Source organism: Benincasa hispida, chromosome 6 (assembly GCF_009727055.1).
Source record: "Benincasa hispida cultivar B227 chromosome 6, ASM972705v1, whole genome shotgun sequence".
Taxonomy (NCBI): Eukaryota; Viridiplantae; Streptophyta; class Magnoliopsida; order Cucurbitales; family Cucurbitaceae; genus Benincasa; species Benincasa hispida.
In genome coordinates, this window is record NC_052354.1 from 53,049,932 (window position 1) to 53,069,222 (window position 19,291).

Sequence of the window (19,291 nt, forward strand, 5' to 3'; positions counted from 1 at the left end):
ATAGAGAGGCAAATATGGACATTTTTTTTTAGTTAGCTTTGGGAAAGATTATTCGAAGAGGCCACTATAATATAGCTAATAATTGTGCATTATTAGATATGTGAGAGCAATTGCAATATACCTTAAATTCATATCTAATAGTTAGTTATTAGGAGATATGCATATTTTCAAATTCGTACTTAGAAGGTATTAGGTGTATAGAGACATGAGCAACTAGATTGTAGCGAAGCGACTCCATCGAATAATTTTTCTAGTTTGGGAAGGTTCCTTGGGGGTTCTATTCTAATCTAGCCTTGGATTGCTGCCTGTTAATGCACATCTTATGAATAAAAATAAAGAAATACATAATAGTACATATCTTCTGTTAGCTTCTTTCCCACTTTTAAATTTTTATAAATGCAATCTTGTTTTTCTCAATTCTTTTTTTTAAATAGTAATTTCGTTGTGGTTTTTTATATAATAATTGATTTATAACTTTTGAGGGTTCTATTACAATTAGTTGCCAAGAATTTTAAATTTTGTTTTTTAATACGCATAGAATCAAATTTTTTATCTCGAGTACAAACCATATGTGTGTTGATTAGTTTTTTAAAAAAATAAAGATGGATAATTCATAATTGAAAATAGTCTCCACAATATAAAGTTCATCCAATATGTGGGTAAGGATAACAAGTATTTTTCCTACTTCTTTCCACCCATGCATCCATTGGAAAAGTTACTAATATGTTGTGTTCCGTACATTACACAATTTCTTTTAAAATGTTAAATAATTCTCTCTCCTCCTCTCTCTTTTAAAAGGAAAATATTTTTTCAAAATAAATTCAGGAATTGTTGGGATAGGATGCTTATGGCTGAAAAAAGAAATATTTTCTAGACCATCTCGAAGCCACGTATGGATTTACTTGAAAATTGCTAAAATTATATAACATTGTCATTATAATTGTACTCACATTTTTATGTATTAAACTTGCCTTTATACTTTATTAGTTTCATTAGGGAAGTATCCTAGTTCAGTTGGACGAAGTTCCTAATGGAAAGAGTACTCTCATTAAAGCAAATTGACGTATTACCATTGACCTCAGACCTCACACCTGATTTCCTCTTCTCAATCCCTCATAAAAAGGCAGATGCTCTTGTAGGTAGGAGCAACTTCACTTTTGGTGTTTGACGCTCCCTTCAAACTGATATCCAAAGATTCTCTATAACAAGATGGTTTGAAATAATGATTTATTATAGGATCTGGTAGCATGAATAGGATGAGCATACAAATGAGCCGGAATATGGATAACATAGTAGTTCGAACCGGTCGAGAGTACTATAATGGTAATAATTAAGGTCTCGTTTGATAACCATTTAGTTTTTGGTGTCATTGTTTTTGAAAATTAAGCCTAGTTCATCTACAATTCTTACAATGAGCTGTATCTTTATTAAGTACAATAGTTGAATTCTTCTAAATTTCAAAAACAAAAATAATTTTTTGAAAGTTACTTTTTTTAGTTCTATTTAGTTTTTTAAACCATTGGTGAAAAGTAGATAACAAAGAAAGAAATTTGGGGATAAAAGTAGTATCCATAGACTTAATTTTCAAAAACAAAAACAAAATACAAAAAGGTTCAAACGAGGCCTAAACTTTTCAATTCCATAATTTTATAACTCAACCATAATTTTGTATAACTTGTAAGCAGATAATTCTTTGGTTTTTAGTTTTTCAACATTCAATTTATATAAATTACCTCCCATTAGTTTCTTTATTTTGTTATTTAATATCTAAAATTCAAAATTCAATCAAATTTTGAAACCTAAATGAAAAGGTGTTACGAAATTAACAATTAAAGAACACAAAAAGGAACGTAGAGATAGAGAAGATCGACACGCAGATATACGTGGTTCACTAACAGTGTATTAGCTACGTTCACGGGCAAAGGGAGAACAATATTATTAGAGAAAATGTTTTCAGAAAATTACATCATAACGGCGCCTCTAGGATTAGAGAGTTTATATAGCGCACTACTCTAAACCCTATGGTCATAATCATAAATAATTACAAATAAATAAATATGCTGAATACGAATTCTGAATAGGTTTTGGGGGCGTTGCCCTTGAACCCCCACCAAGGCATGCCACCCCTGGACCCCGGCTCTCTGACCGGACAATGAGACCCCCGTACTTGATTGTTCGAAGCGCCAGCAAACAGATTCAAGGCATTCCAACAAAAGGTGTGTAGTTTTTAGAAACTCTTTTTTTGCTTTTACAATTTGACTAAAAATTTAAATGATTCGTAAAGAAATTGAAAGAAAGCAAGTATAGTTTTTAAAAAAGAAATCATTATCAAACGTAGTTTAATTAAACAAATTTACGAGTTTCAGGAGATAATTATATGGATGAAATTGAAATTTTAATAGTTGGGATAATAATGATGCTTATGATTCTAGCGTGTGATTTTTGTATGTAGTGTCTCTTTCGAACTATTCGATACATCATTTTAAAATACGAAATTTAATCACTCTCAAAGATTCAACACATTGTTTCACTTCCATACATGCTCTTCTTCTCCTAGGCACTTTGCAACTACAAGTCCTGGCCTGTCATATGATGCTATATCTTTTGCCAAATGCCACCAACAGTCACCCTTTATATTCTTCTCAGATCTGTGTGGAAAGATTCTTTGCCATATACTTTTCTGCAAACATACAACATTAATATATAACCGTCATCCACATCGTTCCAACCTGTTGAATAAATTTTCCAAAAGAGAAAAACATTTTAGTTAGAGGGGAAAGAGAGATCATTTAAACGTTAAAGAATGCTATAGACTCATAACGTGATTGACAATTTTACGTCGTTAGATATAAAGGAGGAAGAACATGCAAGAAAAATATCTTTGATATATATCTAGGATGTAGAGAATTTCGAATTCATATCCCATAGATATTAATTAAGAGATAAGTCACATTTCCATAACCTCGCTTTTGAATAATTTTTCGCAAACTTGCATACAAGTGCCCATACATTTAACATAACAAATAGAGAAACAATGTATGTAGAAAGAATTTCTCGAGAAATTGAGACGAAAAATGAAAAAAGGGAGGAAAGAAAAATCTAGAAAACAAAGATTCAGAATTAAGTGATATTGGCGCGGCTCAATCAGAGAGACGGAATTTTAGAGAAGGAAACAAAACTCGGCCTTCAGATTGAACTGCTCCAATATCGCTTCTGATTTATCTATGAAAATCTTTAACTTTCATTTGAATGTTTTTCATGGACTAAAATTCTCCATTTATATATATATTATGTACTCAAAGGAAAGTGGAAATGAGGATCATCCATGCATGTTTCAAAAAACAAAGGTAGAATTTCTTTTAATGTCAAGCTTTTTGTTCTCAAAGCTTGCAGGCTTTGGGACCCCTTTGCCTGGCCTTCTCTAAACCAATCTCTCTCTCCCACTCCACTCTTCTTTTTTTAATTACTTTAAAATAAAATTTATGCAATTTTCCCTTTTTATTTCGAAAAAAGTGGTTTGAATCTTCCATCCATATGGTACTAAAAAATATATTTGTTTTCGTTTTGTCATATATATTTTAAAATATTTCAATCTTGATCTTTATATTCATATTCGAATCTCCCACCATCAACGTAGGAATCATACGTCGATGTTTGGCATTGACATATATATTTATCTCGACGTATGGTATTTTGCTATTGGAATTTTACACAAAAAAATCGTCGGAAAAGTCTTGTGTCGAGGATTTTATGACTCTTTGTGGTGAATTTTTTCGTTAGTTAATAAAGTCAAAATTGTAATAGTGTTGATGACAATACGGAAGATTTTGGTATTTTTCTCATTGAAAAATTATTATTTAAATTTTGTTTGGCTAAATTATAAATTTAATCATCAACTTTAAACATGGTGTATATTTGATTTTGGAATATATACTAAACTTCATCTATATATTATATATAATTTTGAAGCATACTTATATTCAATTTATGTTGTTGATGGCATTAATAAAATGTGGAGGTAAAAAATCAAAATAATAATAAAAAAAAAAAAAATGTGAAGGTGTCATGCTATATACCAAATTCAATCAAAACTAATATACTTAAACATGCCACGTTAGGCTAATGTTTGATAAAAAAAAAAAGTGAAACTAATTATATACTTTGTCAAGATGATTAAACTATAAAATAATGAATAAGTCAAAAAAAATCAATTTTATTTTTGAATTAACAAATATATTCGATTTGTATTCTAAACTTTCAAGTTTAGTGTGGTTACAACTTTTACTTTAGATTTAAATAAATGTTACCATTTCTTGAAAATTATCAATGAAAATACTCTCATGTAACTTTTAAGGAATATAGTACATATGTTTAGTATGAAATAATTAATGAAGTTTTAAATATAAAACGAAAAGATTTTTGTTGAAATTTAATTTGATAATTTTTATTTTACCTTTTTTTTTTTTTTGTTAAATCTAACAAGTGAATTTATTAGGAAACAATTATAATGAAAAAAAGATTGCAACAAAGTTTGAGGTTCAATAGAATGAAATAAGATACAAATTGATAAAACTAGTCAAATTTGCTTGCATAAAGATTTCTTTTTCCCTTTTAGTTAAAAATAATAAAAGCTCAAAGTTTCATCATTCATCGTGTTTTTAATTCTGTTTAAAATGTTATATCGACAAAAATATCGAAGTCTCAATTTTACGAAAATGTCAATGGATATTTCTGAAAAAAAATAAAAATAAAAAATAATATTTTACACTTTTTGAACAAGCTAACATGATTATTATTTATATTATATTTAGGATAATTATATTAAATGATAAAACCGTTAAAATATTTTCAAATATTGCAAAATGTCACGGTTTATCATGATGGACCGCAATAGACATGTATAAATGATCTATCACTAACTAACAATATTTTACTATATTTATAAATAAGTTGGTCCATTATTTACATTAATGACATTTTGTTATTTATATTTTTGTGTTTCACATATATTTTTACGATATAATGCAAATCAACCTGGAAATTTGGATGAAAATCGCCAATCTATAGTTTTTTTGGCCACGAACTTGTTACATTAAAAAGGTACTCTATTTTTTGGTATAAAAAAGAATAATGATTTGAAGAGCTTATCTCTTTGGAACATTTTCTTCTCTTTAATTTTGCCGACAGATATAAATGAAATGGGGTCATAGAAATTGAACTTTAGAAATAGTGCTAATCAAAATGACATACATTATATTATATACAATAATTTAGGTGTGAAATAATTATATATAGCTAACTTTGAATTTTTTTGGCAAATAAACTAACTACATAAAGGTCTTTTATTCACGCATGCTCTTCAATTATATTCTCTCGAACAAATCACCATCATATCTTTTTCTTTTTAAAATCACCCAAAATTCAAATCCTCCATTCCTTCTCATAATGAGGGATACAATTAATGTTTTTTGTTTTTTTTTTTAATTAAGTCTCCAGATACTATTTTCAAACTTATTTTTGTTTTTTTAATTTCACTAATAATTCAATCATTGTACTTAGGAAAAATACAAATCATTATAAGAAATGGAGATGAAATATGCTTAATTTTCAAAAATAAAAAACAAAAAACGAAATGGTCATCAAAGTGGCCTTTATCGTAATCAAGTAGACGACAAAACAAACAAATTAAAAATACAAATTAACTACTAAAACGATCCTTAATCAAATTGAATAAAATGATGTAACTTTTGATTTATATTATTTTTGTTAGGAAAAGTCTCTCATATATTGGAAAATAATTAAGAAAAATTTTATTACAATTACAAAATTTTCTAACCAATTTCAATTACAAGAAGAATCTCTCAAAACTATTGTACAATTCACACCATTTTTTTCACTCTCAACAAGAGAATTCAAAATAGAAATTTAACAAAGTTTAGCACATCTAAACTTGAAGTATTTCTAACCAGGACGACTTGAAACTAAAGGCTTAGACTCCTTTTACATTGTTAGAAAGCCCATCACTTTCTTGAACTTTCTTAATGTGGAACAACTCCCCCGTTAAATATTTTTCTAAAACCCTACAATTCTATGAACTCAAATTAACGGCAATATATATGTCATTTATTCGAATAGGAAAATGCATCTGACCTTTACGTGACGCTGTAGTGAATTTGTTTGAAGGAAAAATAACATAGTCTGCAAAAGAGAAAATCTACATACTCGGTGTGACTACATACATTCTAATATTTAAATAAAAGAGTAAAAAAATGTAAGTTTAGGGAATTTGAGAGTAGGATTCAAGTTAATTACCTCACATGGAACTATAATGATGTTTTATAGGAGAATTAACCTAACGTTCATCTTAGTCCTCTTAGGATTATATGAGTTTTTCCTAATCCGGACTAAATCTTAACTAGCTGAATGAATAATTGATTTTGTAATTATTTGAGACAAGTCTATTTTATCTTAGACATATTTTTCTAATCTTTCTTTGGTCTTCGACCTAGTCTATTAGGTCCAAAATTACCCATAATAATATTAGTCCTATAAGAAAAATGGAAAATTAAAATTTCCCATAAAGAAGATATATAGCTCCATGGTATAAAGAAAAGGAAAAGGAGGAGAAAAACTAGCAACAACTTGGGAAGCAAATGAAAGAAAAGGGCATAAAGATGAAGCCCCAAGCAATTAAAGAGGAGGCCAGTCTTTGGCCATGCACTAAGGGAACACTGTCCTATAGGGTTTTTGCCTATAATAATTCTACTTACCTTTTTTCTTTTTTATCTTCACTTCTCTTCCCTTTATAGTCAATGTTCCCTTTCTCCTCATTCAACAAACAACATGATCTAGAGAAATACAAAACACCCTTTTCATAAAAAGTTTAAAAATATTCTTTTTCACGATTCGAAATAGATAATATCTCCGTCATGTCGTAAACCCAAACACATTTCCTCACACTTTTTTTTGTTAATTTTAAGGAATGCAAAAGACGAGTATGATTTCAATTATATAAAAAAACTTTAAAAATACATAACCAAGTAATAATCTAAATACCAAAATAGAGTAGACTATAAAGAGAAATGGGCTAGATTTTTGTGAGACTATATGCTTATTAAAATAGAATAGGTGAAAATTAACATAAATTTAATGAGCATATAATCTAACAAAATCTACTCCATTCTATCATTCCCTAACACTTGTTTTTATACACTAACTTTGAAAATTAAATCCTACATTATCATAGATTTGTGATTTTGATAAATTTTTCTTCAATATTTTTTTTTCGATTCAATTAAATTGAAGAAGTGAAAAAAATGTAGTAACTTGATTACCAACGAGAAAAAAGAAATATCTTATATTTATTCATATAAATTATTTTTATTGGTCCAATAATAGAGATTAAACAATAGTAGGGCCTATGTTTACTAGGTGAGGAACCTAATAAGTCAATAGTTAATACATAATGATGATGATAGTTGAAGACTTACTTATTAAAGGGGTAGGGAGAAAGAGAACCCATGCATGTTCCACCCATGACTTAATAATAAGACTTTTTTATTAGCCCTTTTCCAAACAAATAAAAAGGTAAGAAAACATGCTTTCTTCTTCCCATTTCTTACTCATATTATAATATTTTACCAAATTCTACATTCATTTTCATCTTATTTTCGATTCATTTTATGCAAAAATAAATATGCATATATAATCAAATGTAAGCTTCTATTATATATAGAATCACAAATTTGTATTAATTGCCAAAATTATAATCCTAATATAAAGTATAAAAAAATTACTATATGTGTGTGGATTGAAAAAGGTCGAACTTTTGACTTCAAAGTTGATAGTATAAGTACTATACTAGTTGATATATATATATATATATATATATTACACGTGTGTACGCGTGTTACAATAAAATGCAACAATAACTATCTAGAAGCTTTTACAAAAATGTTAAAAGTGTAAAAAAAATTAAAAGTTCTTTTGACTAATTATAAATTATTAAAGACATGTTTGAGATGTGGGTCGGAAAAAGTCGAACTTTTGACTTCAAAATTGATAGTATAATCATTATGCTAGTTTATATAAATATGTGCACATGCATTAAAATAAAAACAACAATAACTATCTAGAAGCTTTCGTAGTTTCTTGGCAAAAATGTGCTTTTTTAGGTTTTTGTCATTTCTTTTTGTGCTAATTTCTTCATTAATTATTTGGCAGGAAGCACCAATGTAGAATGTGAGAGTATGGATCCTAACCCTTTTTTTTTAAATTTTTGGGGATGAGTAATGTGAAACACATGCGTGTTCCCATGTATGAGTGGAGAAATTATTCGAGAGGGATTGTCAACAATATAGTTGACAATTTTGCTCTCTCGAACTTACAAGAGAAATTATTAAAGTACCTCAAATTTGTATTTAGTAGTTATTAGAAGATGTATAAAACATTAGAAAATGCATTTAATGGTTATTATGAGCCAACACATTCACATTCAATAACTTTTCGTATGAACTCGTATGTGAGCACGAAAGATAGAGAGAGATTCACTTAAATTATATAGATGAGAGAACGAAACTTCATATTCTCTACATAACAATGCCCAAAAGTAAGTGATTCTACAACTTTTTCCTTTTATTTTTCTTCCCTTTCACAACAATTTGGATTGCATCAAAATTTGGCAGCTGACAAGCGAGTATAAGTCAGCACAAAATTAACTTGTTTAATTCTTTTGTGTATAAGAAATGACTCCAAGACATAGAAGGCAGCTCCATCTTGATATCTTATTTCCCATGGAGCTTGCAATAGGCATATAAGCAAGATCCCAGAAATCCAAGTGACTGCCCAACAACATTAAGCTAGAAAAGAACAAAAATCATGACAAGTTAACAACAAAAACAAAAAATGCATCAAGGTAACGAGATTGGCTTACGAAATCATAGGGAAGTCCTCCGAACAGAAACCAGCCTATCGCAATGCTGAAAACGTCCTATTTTAAAGCATTCAAATGTCAAAACGAGTACAAACGCATTGGTAAAGTGTTGATATAATTGGATTTACTATAACCTATGAGCTCAAGCTTTTGGGTCAATCAATGATTTAACATAGTATTAGAGCTAGAGATTCTATGTTCAAACCCTTGTAATATCATTTCCATTCCAAATCGGCTCAAATATAAAGAAACCATTGTGTGAAAGACGCGGAACTTGTTTAAAAGATTATTCATGTTGGAGATGTAGGAACTAAAAAGCATTGGCCCTCACCTTCAAATTACCACATACTGTTTGTGTCAAAGCTGAATTGAGAGTTGTATTTAAAAACACAAAGTAGTTGATCAAGAAAGCCATTATACAGGAGAGAATCATCACACACTGCAACCATGGATAAATTTAGGTAAGAAATCAAGAACTAAAACTAGCATGAGAATTGAATCACTCATCAAAATTACAAGCAAGCAATTATATTGGCTTAGCTCATTGAATTAAAGTTTGGGTCGAGCTTAGATCAGGCTTGAACTAGCCCGCAGCTCTCTTGATTTCACACCTAGCTCAACAAACGACCAATCAATAACAATGAACCAAACTTGGATTGAGCCCGAGTTAAGCTTGGTCTATGAGCCCATTGCATCTCGTGTTTTATCCATTTTTTTCATTCTAAGCAGTTAAAGTTTCTATAATCTCTTTAGCTTTGAGCAGCACAATGTGAAAAGATACCTGGAAGCCAAAGGAAAACAGGTCAGGAAAATTTAATGTCGTGTCGATGTCGCCTCGCAGTATGATCCAAAATAGCAAGAAAGGTCCACATATTAACCCTACAAATATAAGAAAAACAATCTTTATTATCAATTCAAATAAGATGTATCAAAAGCTTTTCATAGTGTGGAGAGACATATTTAAAGTTAAATAAATAGAAATCTTCTAACCATTGCACCACATGAGGCCAAAGGTATTCAAACCACTAGATTTCCCTGAAAAATATACTCTAAAGAAATTATCGATCAATCAATCTAAACAAAATTCAATCAATAAATCCATTAGGGTTGGATTTGTCTAGAAATGACTTTCTAACTACTATAAAGTCATTCTAAACAGACCTAATTACATCGTCAACTAAAAGTTCAGATGTTCAAATCTCCACTCCCACGTGTTGGATCGACAAAAAAAAAAAAGAAAAATAATTATTACCGATACGAGCAATAGAAGCGAGATATATAGCGGTACATAAATTTGCAATGAAGACCACAGCATAGGAGTAGATGTCAAAGGACAAATCTCTGGCTCCAGCTACAACTGCACCAAGTATAATCATCCCCACACTGATGAAACAAATTAGCATTGCATATTTAATACTTATGAATAATTTAAAAAGCTCGAGTTCATATTTTATTCAATACTGTTACTAAAGCATCTACAATATTTGAAAGAAAGAAATAAATTAAATCAATAATTTTCACTTGTGGAGTATAAAAAATAGCAAAAATAGAGAACATACCCAAAGACTCCAACAATAAATATTTGTAGATTGATATAAACAATGGTTAGACTCTGATTTTTTTTTTCTCTTAGAAAAATGTTAAATTATTGTTTAGTCCCTAAATTTTTAAAATGTTTAATAGATTCATAAACATTCAATTTTGTATCTCTAATGGGTCGTTAAACTTTAAAAAATATCTAATGGGCCTATGAACGTTATCAATATTTTCTATCTAAATATATAGGTCTTTGACATATTCCAAAATTTAAAAATTAACTAATATATGGATAAAAATTGAATTGAATTTTATGTCTAATAGGACTTTAAGATGTTCATTTAGTGTCTAGTAGATTCATAACTTTTTTATATATATATAAAAAAAAAGACTTATTTGACACAAAATTGAAATTTCAATTACCTATGGACACAAACTTGAAAGTATAAGGACCTATATTGAGTTTTTAAAATTTAAGAACCAAATAGATACAACCAACTTGAAAAGTCGGGATTCTAAGGAACTAAATAGATATAAAACAAGACATTTCATGGACTAAATTTGTAATTTAACCAAATAATTTAAGACATTTTCCTAAAAAGAAAAGAACGTAAAGCATGTCAATGAGGAAAGGAAAAACTTGTAATTCACATATGAACACACAAAAACCAAACGTAACCACACATTTTATTGTTTTGTTATCCACTTTGTACTCATATTTTTTTAAAAGAACCGAACCAAGTTTTGAAAACAAGTGCAAACACTTTTGTTTTTATTTTTAGAATTTGACTACGCGACTTCGAGTTGCATAATAGAGAAACTAGAAGGAAACAAGCTCATAAAAATTTCAATTTTAAAAAACACAGAAAACTAAAAATGAAATCGTTATCAGACAGAGTCTAAAAGAGTCAATCGAGAACAATTAATAGGATAAATCCTTATGGTAAAAGAGATGTTGATATTCACCAAATCACAGAACAAAAAGAGAAATTTACCTGCCAACAACAAAAGGTGAATGAGTCTGGCCTGCCAACAAATACTCAGCAATCATTGTAAATGCTACAGTAGTTCTTCTCAATGTTGTATACATTGGAACATTGATCCCACGAACCGATTCCATAGTCACAAGCTTAATTTATCAAGAAAAGTTAATGCCGTTAGTCTAGTATATATTTGAAAGTGATCTTGAAATGGTTAAAATCACGTTTCTCAGGTTTAAATCACTCCGAAACCCTCAAAACAATCCATTGTTTAATTTTACATTTTTTTTTAGCATTTTTCATACAGTTAAAATTGGTTTAGGATTATTAAAAGTATTTTTTGAGTAATCTGAAACTGACAAAAGTGATTTTAACTATTTTAGAATGATCTTAAAATACGATAAAAATAGAAAATATTATCATCGTAACCATACGATGCATTACCATGTAAAGTAAATATGATAGGGCTAGGGGAAGTGTTTGGACCAAAGTTTTATAAGGTATGAGGATTATTGACTTTCCAGAAGAACTGATGCTTTGAGATTCACCCACTGTGAAAGAGATGATCTTCCAATGCCGTAGTGCATAGAGAAGTGTGGATGAACATATAATCTGAAGATGATCAAAATAAAATTAATTGTGTGCAAAAATTAACTAAATGTATGAGAAGATTAATAGAAAATAATGAAAACGAACCCTAGGGTTCGGGATTAGGAATGGAAATCTTTTGAGTTTGTGAACTTCTATTAGCATGAGCATATAAGTTATAAGTTAGCATGAGCATAGTTTAACTGACATGGACTTGTATTATTAACCCGAAGGTTTGAGATTCGATCTCTCACTTCACATATTGTTAAAAGAAAATGATCGATAATTACGCCAAAACTATAGCATATCAAAATTAAGAAGGGAATATATTGTATTTCATCATAACAATTCAGAACGTATTTTACCTGGAAAAGAGTGATGACATTGGCACATGGAAATTTGTAAGAAGAAAGAGCTGCTTTGTTGAACATTAGCAACAGAACTGCATGATAGATGACAACACAATACCATAGTAATTAAATGCAAACAAGCTTATCTATAATAAAAACTGAAAACTAAATTCAAATAAAGAATAATTACTCAACATAAATGCCAAAATGAGCCTAGCTTAAGTGACATAGTACTTATACTAAAACTATCAAATAGTTCAATGACCTATTATATATAAAATTATTCAATGAGACCGCTTCGTTATTAATTACCGTTATATGGCTTAGCATGTCCCTACTAACAACTAAAGGGTGAACACTAAAACCGACCAAACTGAATCAAGAAATCGGCTTTTACTCAAGCGTTGATTTGATTCGGTTTTAAATTATTAAATTATATAAATAAATAAATAACGATGTTTTTAGTTCGCTTCATTTTGGATTTGAAAACCGAATCCAAAATTGAATCGAAGTGTATTTATATTATATCAATTATAAAACCAATCGAATTCAACCCAACTGAACTAAACCAAATTGTTTATATATATAAAACCAAAAAACGAACATTTGAAGTTTGATTCAGTGATACATATCCAAAATCGGACCATGAACATCCCTACAACCACTAGATTACTATACAAAACTGTCCGTCACATTGCAACGATTAAGTTGGAGTAAACTTTAAACCTTTTTTTGTAAGTGTGGTAGGCAGCCTCCACCACTATTGAAGCTTGTCATTTTCACTAACATCATATTTTTTTTATCACATTGGTATTCCACTAAAAATTGCTTTCATCTTCACAAGGCCCACCATTTCTTGCCTCGCTCTCTCTCTATCGTCCCATCACATTATTCATTCATACAGTGAGTCTACAAGTACTTTATACACTACTTTATCCTCTAGACCTTTATAGCCACTTTCAAAAGTCTTTTACCACTCAAAAAGTCTCGTCAAAACTAAATGAAGATAATCTCCAATAATTGGGTGTTTTTCTCTCCCACGGACTCTAAATTATTAGAAATACCCTTCAACTTTCCCATTGTTTTAAAAATACCCATATTATAATATTGCCCTTCGATTTTCATAATTCTTTCTAAACTACCATTAGAGTATAAACTAAAAGAAATCAAGACTTAGAATTGTGTAACTTTATAATCTAAAACGATGCAATGATTCAAATTTTTGTTCTATATCATCTACCACCCTATTTCATATCTCAATTTTCTTCCAAATTCTAAAGAAATTATACTTCAAGAGTATTTCTAAAATGTTTATAAAAGTTTAGGTAATATTGCTAACTTTGGAGAGTAAATGAGTATTTTTGAAAAAAAATAGGGCAAAGTTCAAGGGTATTTTTTATAAATTAACCTAAAATTTAAGCTAATGTTAAATTTAATTATACCAATACTTTAACACTCTAGCTCTCATGTGGACTTGAGGATTTGGAAAAGACCCAACGAATAAAAATCCAAACACAGATTCTCCTCATTTGATACCATGTCAAAACGTCACAATCAACTCAAAAATTTAAGTTGATAGATCACAATAAATTCAATTATATCAATACTTTAATGTTCTTGTTCACTCGTGAAAATCAATAATCTCATTAGAAAAGATGGAGTGGTCTCACAATATTTATAGGATATATGACTCATTTCTCTCATTGCCGATTAATTTTAGAATATAACCCATATTTATCTAATATGGTATCAGAGTCCAAAAATGATAAATTCACAAAACACCCTCGAAAAGAACAAATTACGGTAAATTTAATTATATCAATATTTCAACGAAAGTTTACTTTACCAAAAAAAAGTCCCATCATGTGATTCGTTAAAAAAAAATGTTGATGGATAGAAGAGGGGGGAATGAAAGACGAACCAGCAGAAGCCATATAAGAAATGGCGGCATAAGCTCCTGTTTTAGACATGGCGGATCCAGCTTTGCTGCGGCCATGATCATCGTCTTCTTCTCCTTGCTTCTGAAGCACTGGCAACAGAGTCTTCGTGGTTTCAGTACTTCTCTCAGACGCCATAGCTTCTTCTTATTCAAGCCCTTGAAGCTCTGAAATGGCGTCTTTAAAGTGTTTAACTAAAGGGAGAGAGAAAAAGAGCGTGGACTGTGGAGTCAAAAAATGCATGCATTTGAATTTATTTTCCTTCCAATTTTGCTCTGATCTTCCTTCATTGGGTTTCCCTCTGTTTTCTTTCTTTTCCTCACCCGCCCGTCCGTTGGTTTTGGGGTCTTTTTATTATTTCTTTTTAAATATTAACTTTATTAATCCGTCCCATTTTAAACGCTAAAATAAACACTTTTACTGTTTGGTTCGTAATTCAGATTCGATTTTATATTTTCATTCAATGAATATGGGTTTAAGAGATAATACAAATTCTATTTCTCAAAACTGTTTTGGGATTATGTGATTCCAATAATATAAATTTTGGAAATAATTTTTTTTATTTTTTCATTTTATCCCAAATTTAAATTTTAAAATTTAAAATGCCGAATGATATTAAATAAAAATAACAATATTTAGAAATATAGTATATCATGTTATAAACTCAATTTAATCTTCTAAAAATTTAAATAAATATTATGTAGTATATTATAAATTAAGTTACATTCCAAATTTGGTCATTATGGTTTTGATAAAATTAAAAGTTAATCCATATGGTTTTCATTTTAGAATTTAATTCCTACGATTTGATAATAACTTCTTATATAATCCCTTAGTTTGTTAATCCTCTTAGAGACTATTTATGAGGTTTTTATCAAATCATAGGTGAAATTCTAATTATGAACTATAAGATCTAAATTTTAACTTCTTCCAAACCGTTGAGGCAAACAAAATTTTAATTTATCCTATAAATTATATAATATGATTTTTTTAAACATAAAACCATGTTCATAAGTAAATTAATAATAGTTTATTGTCAATTAATATTTAGTGGGTATCTACAACTTGTTTGCAATTATTTAAATTATAATTCAATTTCTAAATTCTTCTACCAAACACATATTTGAAAACATTAAATACAACACCGTTTTCATCTAATCTCTTGTTTTCAAATTCTCTACCAAACAAGCCTTAAACTTTTGTAGAATTAACAATTTAGTCCTTCAACACTAATTAGTAACGATTTAGTCATTGTACTTTTAATTTTGTAACAATTTAGTCCATAAGTTTTAGAGTATAACAGTTTAGTCTTACAATTTAGTCCCTATTGTAAAAATTAATGCTAAGGTTTAATGAGATTTCTCGCCTAGCTAACTAAACCGATAAACTAATTAAAGACTCAATATTTTAATACAATACAAAGTCTACATCATAAATTACTAAAAATTAACATTTTGTTTTTTTGTTTTTTGTTTTTTACTTTAGGACTAAATTATTGCGAATTTAAAAATATAGTGACTAAATTGTTACAAAATTGAAAGTACATGGAAAAAAATCGTCGTAAATCACAGCTTGATGGCTAAATTATTACTTTCATGAAAATTTAGGACAAAAATTATTTTTTAACCAATTATATTTTTTTTTCAAATTAAAATTTAGTCCCTATTATTTGAAAGTTAGAATTTTGTATTTAGTCCCTGTACTTTTAAATTTGCAACAATTTAGTCCTAACGTAAAAAGAAAACGAAAATACATAGAGTAAATTGTTACAAACCATAGTTGAATGACTAAATTATTACTTTTATGAAAGTTTAGGGACGAGGTGTTTTTTAACCAGTTATAAATTTTGTCAAAATTAAAATTTAGTCCCTATGATTTGAAGGTTAGAAGTTTGTCTTGATAAAACCTTATAAATAAATCATATGGTTTGATAAAATCTTCATAAATAGTCCCTACTATATTCATATTGATTATTTATGAGGATTTGATCAAACCATATAGACTAAATTCAAATTATAAATTATAGGGACTAAATTTTAACTATCTCCATACGACAAGGACTAAATTTATAGTTTAACTCTATTAGTACTACTATGCTTTTACTCTACTCGTGGATTTCTTTTATTTTATATCTATTTTTAATTGTATTTTCAAAATTAAGCAAAAATTTGAAAACTTAGAAAAAAAAAATGAAATTTTATCATAAATTTAACGACTAGTTTGGATCAAAGATATTGTTTCAAATAAATTAATAAATAATTTATTCTTTACGAACTTATTTGTTAACCATTTGACTTTTTTGTTTTCTCTCAATATCTTACTCGTGATGTTCATTTATTGTTTTTGCAAAGATATTAGAAAAAAGAAGGTCGTAGGCAAGTTCATTTTTATGATGTTTATATTCTTACGTAAACATTTGAAATCTTAACCAATTTTCAAAATAAAAAACAAGTTTTTGAAAACTAATGTTTTTTTAGTTTCCAAAATATGACTTGATTTAAAAAAAAAAAATCCTAAAATGTAGCAAACAATACTTATGCCCATTTGGATTGACTTAGAAAAAAATGAAAAGTTCATTTTCAAACACTTTTTATTAAAAAAGAATGGTTTAAAATAAAAACACTAATGGCTTTCAAAATTCATTTTGAGTGGTTGCTAAACATAAATTATTTATTTTTTAAATTAAACACTTTAAAAAGTATTCCAAACACACCCTTAGAAACCAATGCATAGAAGTAGGATTTGTAGGCTTAATTTTCAAAAATAAAAAATCGAAGGTTACGAACATGGTCTAAACTTTCATGGGTGTAACAATTTAATCCATCAAATTTGATTTGTAACAATTTAGTCCTTCACTTTTAATTTTGTAATAATTTAGTCAATAAACTTTAGTATGTTTCTAATTTATTCTTTGTAATTTCAAATTTATAACAATTTAACCCCTACCAATAAAATTTCATCAAAATTAAATGTGAATTTCTATAATTTAACGATGTAGACTTCGTATCATGTAAAAGAATCCCTAATTTATTTATTGATCTACATATGCAATAAATCTCATTAAATTTTAATGCTAATTTTGACAATATTGACTAAATCGTAAAGATTAAAATTGTTAAATACTAAAGTTCAATAACTAAATTATTACAATTTAAAGTTCAAATACTAAACTGTTACAAACTACGGTTGAGGAATTAAATTTTTACTCCTATAAAAGATTAAGGGCTATTAAATATATGAAATTTAAATGTCTAGATAATTAGCATATATGTTTGAATGTGCGTAATAATCAATATTTAGAAGTTAAATATTTGTATTTATTTTACCAATGGTATATATTTGAACCAAAATTAGATAACTACTTATTTAAATATAATATAATAATCAATATAGTCATAAAATAAATTTAGTGGTTGTATTAATTAGATATTTAATCACTTAAAATAGAAATAAAGGATTATTTTTACATTACAAATTAATTAAGTGATTTAATTTAATCTCTATAAATAATTTAATAAGTATAAATTGATTAATATGACGTCCCAAACCATTTTATGTAATTTAAATTCAATTATGTTGTAATATTTGAGAATTTTATTTTGAATTTTAAAGGTTGAATTGAATTATTAAAAGATAATTCAATTTTTAAATTTTGCTCCAGGAAGAATTTTGGAATTTAAGTTTTAATGTAAGGAGAATTTAGAATTTATTTCAATTTTGATTTAATTTGAAAATTTCAATTAAAATTGGGAGATTTAGGAATAATTGATTTAAATCTATTTTCTTAAGAGGATTTGGAATTTTTTGGAATTTGGAAAAGGAGAAGGAAAGAAGTTTATATATAAAAGTTTGGAATTAAGTTAGCAGAAAAAAAAAGCCCTCACGCAGCGTTAGGGTTGGCAATGGGGTGGGGTGGGGCCAGAGATACACTCCCCATCCCCGTCCCCGTACCATTCCCCATTTTGGGGAGTCGGGGTCAAGGTCGAAAAATCCCCGTCCGAGGATCGGGTCCCTGTGGAAAAAATCCCTGTTTATATTTTTTATTTTTAATTAATTATTTATTTAAAGTCAATTAAATTTTGGTATTTATATCAAATTTTTAAATATTTAATATAACAAAGTAGTAGTATTATGTATTATTATTGTATTTACTTAAACTAATAATTAAAAATCATTTTAGATTTAATAAAAAGTTTAAGATAATTATATTATGAAATAAATTTAAAGATATAAAAAAATGATTAAAAGAATAAAACAGTAGCTAAGTTACTATTATATATTATATTATATACATATATATACTATTGTTATTATTATTAAAAATCATTTAAAAAAATTGGGTCGGGGTGGGACTCGACCCTGTGAGAATTTTTACCAACCCTACGTAGTGTTTTCTTCCGTTGTTCTCACCTTCACAGGTTCTACAGTCGAGCTTTAACAGGTGGAGTCTTCACCGCCATTCATCTCCGTTACTAGCCATTGGAGGAGTCGTCGTCGTCATCGTTTAGCGTGTCCTTTTAAAGTGGAATTCATCCTGTGTTGTTTCCTTTCCATTCACTCGGATCTCTTTCGTTTCATCAATTTTGTCTGGATCCTCCTTTTCTTCCGAAAAAAGGGAAGGAGAAGTATCTTCTTCGGTGGATCCCTCTTGTTCCTGTTTAGTCCCCTTCGTTTCGGAAGTGGTTTCTATTTCTACATCTGTTTCTTCCTCGCTTTCCCCCCTTTCCTCCGTTTCCTCCGTTTCTGAGGTTTCTTTCAGTTTCTTAGTAACAATGGGTGACGGTATTCTGCCTAAATAATAGACACAGGTAAGTATTCGATCAATCGCAGATCTAGTGCTCGTTGAACCCTCCACTGACTCTGCACCTTTTGTCGTTGACCGCCTGAAGCTGCCTGACGTCGAAAATCACTGCCGTATCGTCGAGTTGCCCGTCATTGACTTGGTTCTTATCAAAGTTTTGAAATCTG

At 28.7% G+C, this 19,291-nt stretch overlaps 1 protein-coding gene across 3 annotated transcripts; it reads right to left on the bottom strand.

Moving 5' to 3' along the window:
* Positions 1-8,535: 8,535 nt before the first annotated feature.
* Positions 8,536-14,668, bottom strand: LOC120079558 (UDP-N-acetylglucosamine transporter UGNT1-like). Of its 3 annotated transcripts, none has more exons than XM_039033785.1 (10): positions 14,308-14,668; positions 12,402-12,478; positions 11,893-12,060; positions 11,464-11,597; positions 10,185-10,315; positions 9,923-9,967; positions 9,714-9,811; positions 9,264-9,371; positions 8,933-8,989; positions 8,536-8,858 (listed from the first exon to the last, which is right to left on the bottom strand). In XM_039033785.1, exons 1-10 carry the CDS (start codon positions 14,459-14,461, stop codon positions 8,784-8,786), a joined length of 1,047 nt encoding a protein of 348 aa, XP_038889713.1. In that variant the 5' UTR covers positions 14,462-14,668; the 3' UTR covers positions 8,536-8,783. The 3 variants fall into 3 exon arrangements, with proteins under 3 accessions (XP_038889713.1, XP_038889711.1, XP_038889710.1); XM_039033783.1 differs by lacking the exon at positions 14,308-14,668 and adding an exon at positions 12,991-13,049; XM_039033782.1 differs by lacking the exon at positions 9,923-9,967.
* Positions 14,669-19,291: the final 4,623 nt, after the last annotated feature.

Bases quoted from the DNA above. Each gene is read 5' to 3' on its own strand.
- LOC120079558 (XM_039033785.1), bottom strand. From the start codon at position 14,461: ATGGCGTCTGAGAGAAGTACTGAAACCACGAAGACTCTGTTGCCAGTG. The intron at 9,812-9,922 runs GTTAGAAGATTT...TTATATTTGTAG, and splicing joins TGGCCTCATGTGGTGCAATG to GGTTAATATGTGGACCTTTC. The intron at 9,372-9,713 runs GTATCTTTTCAC...CCATGGTTGCAG, and splicing joins TGTTTTCCTTTGGCTTCCAG to TGTGTGATGATTCTCTCCTG.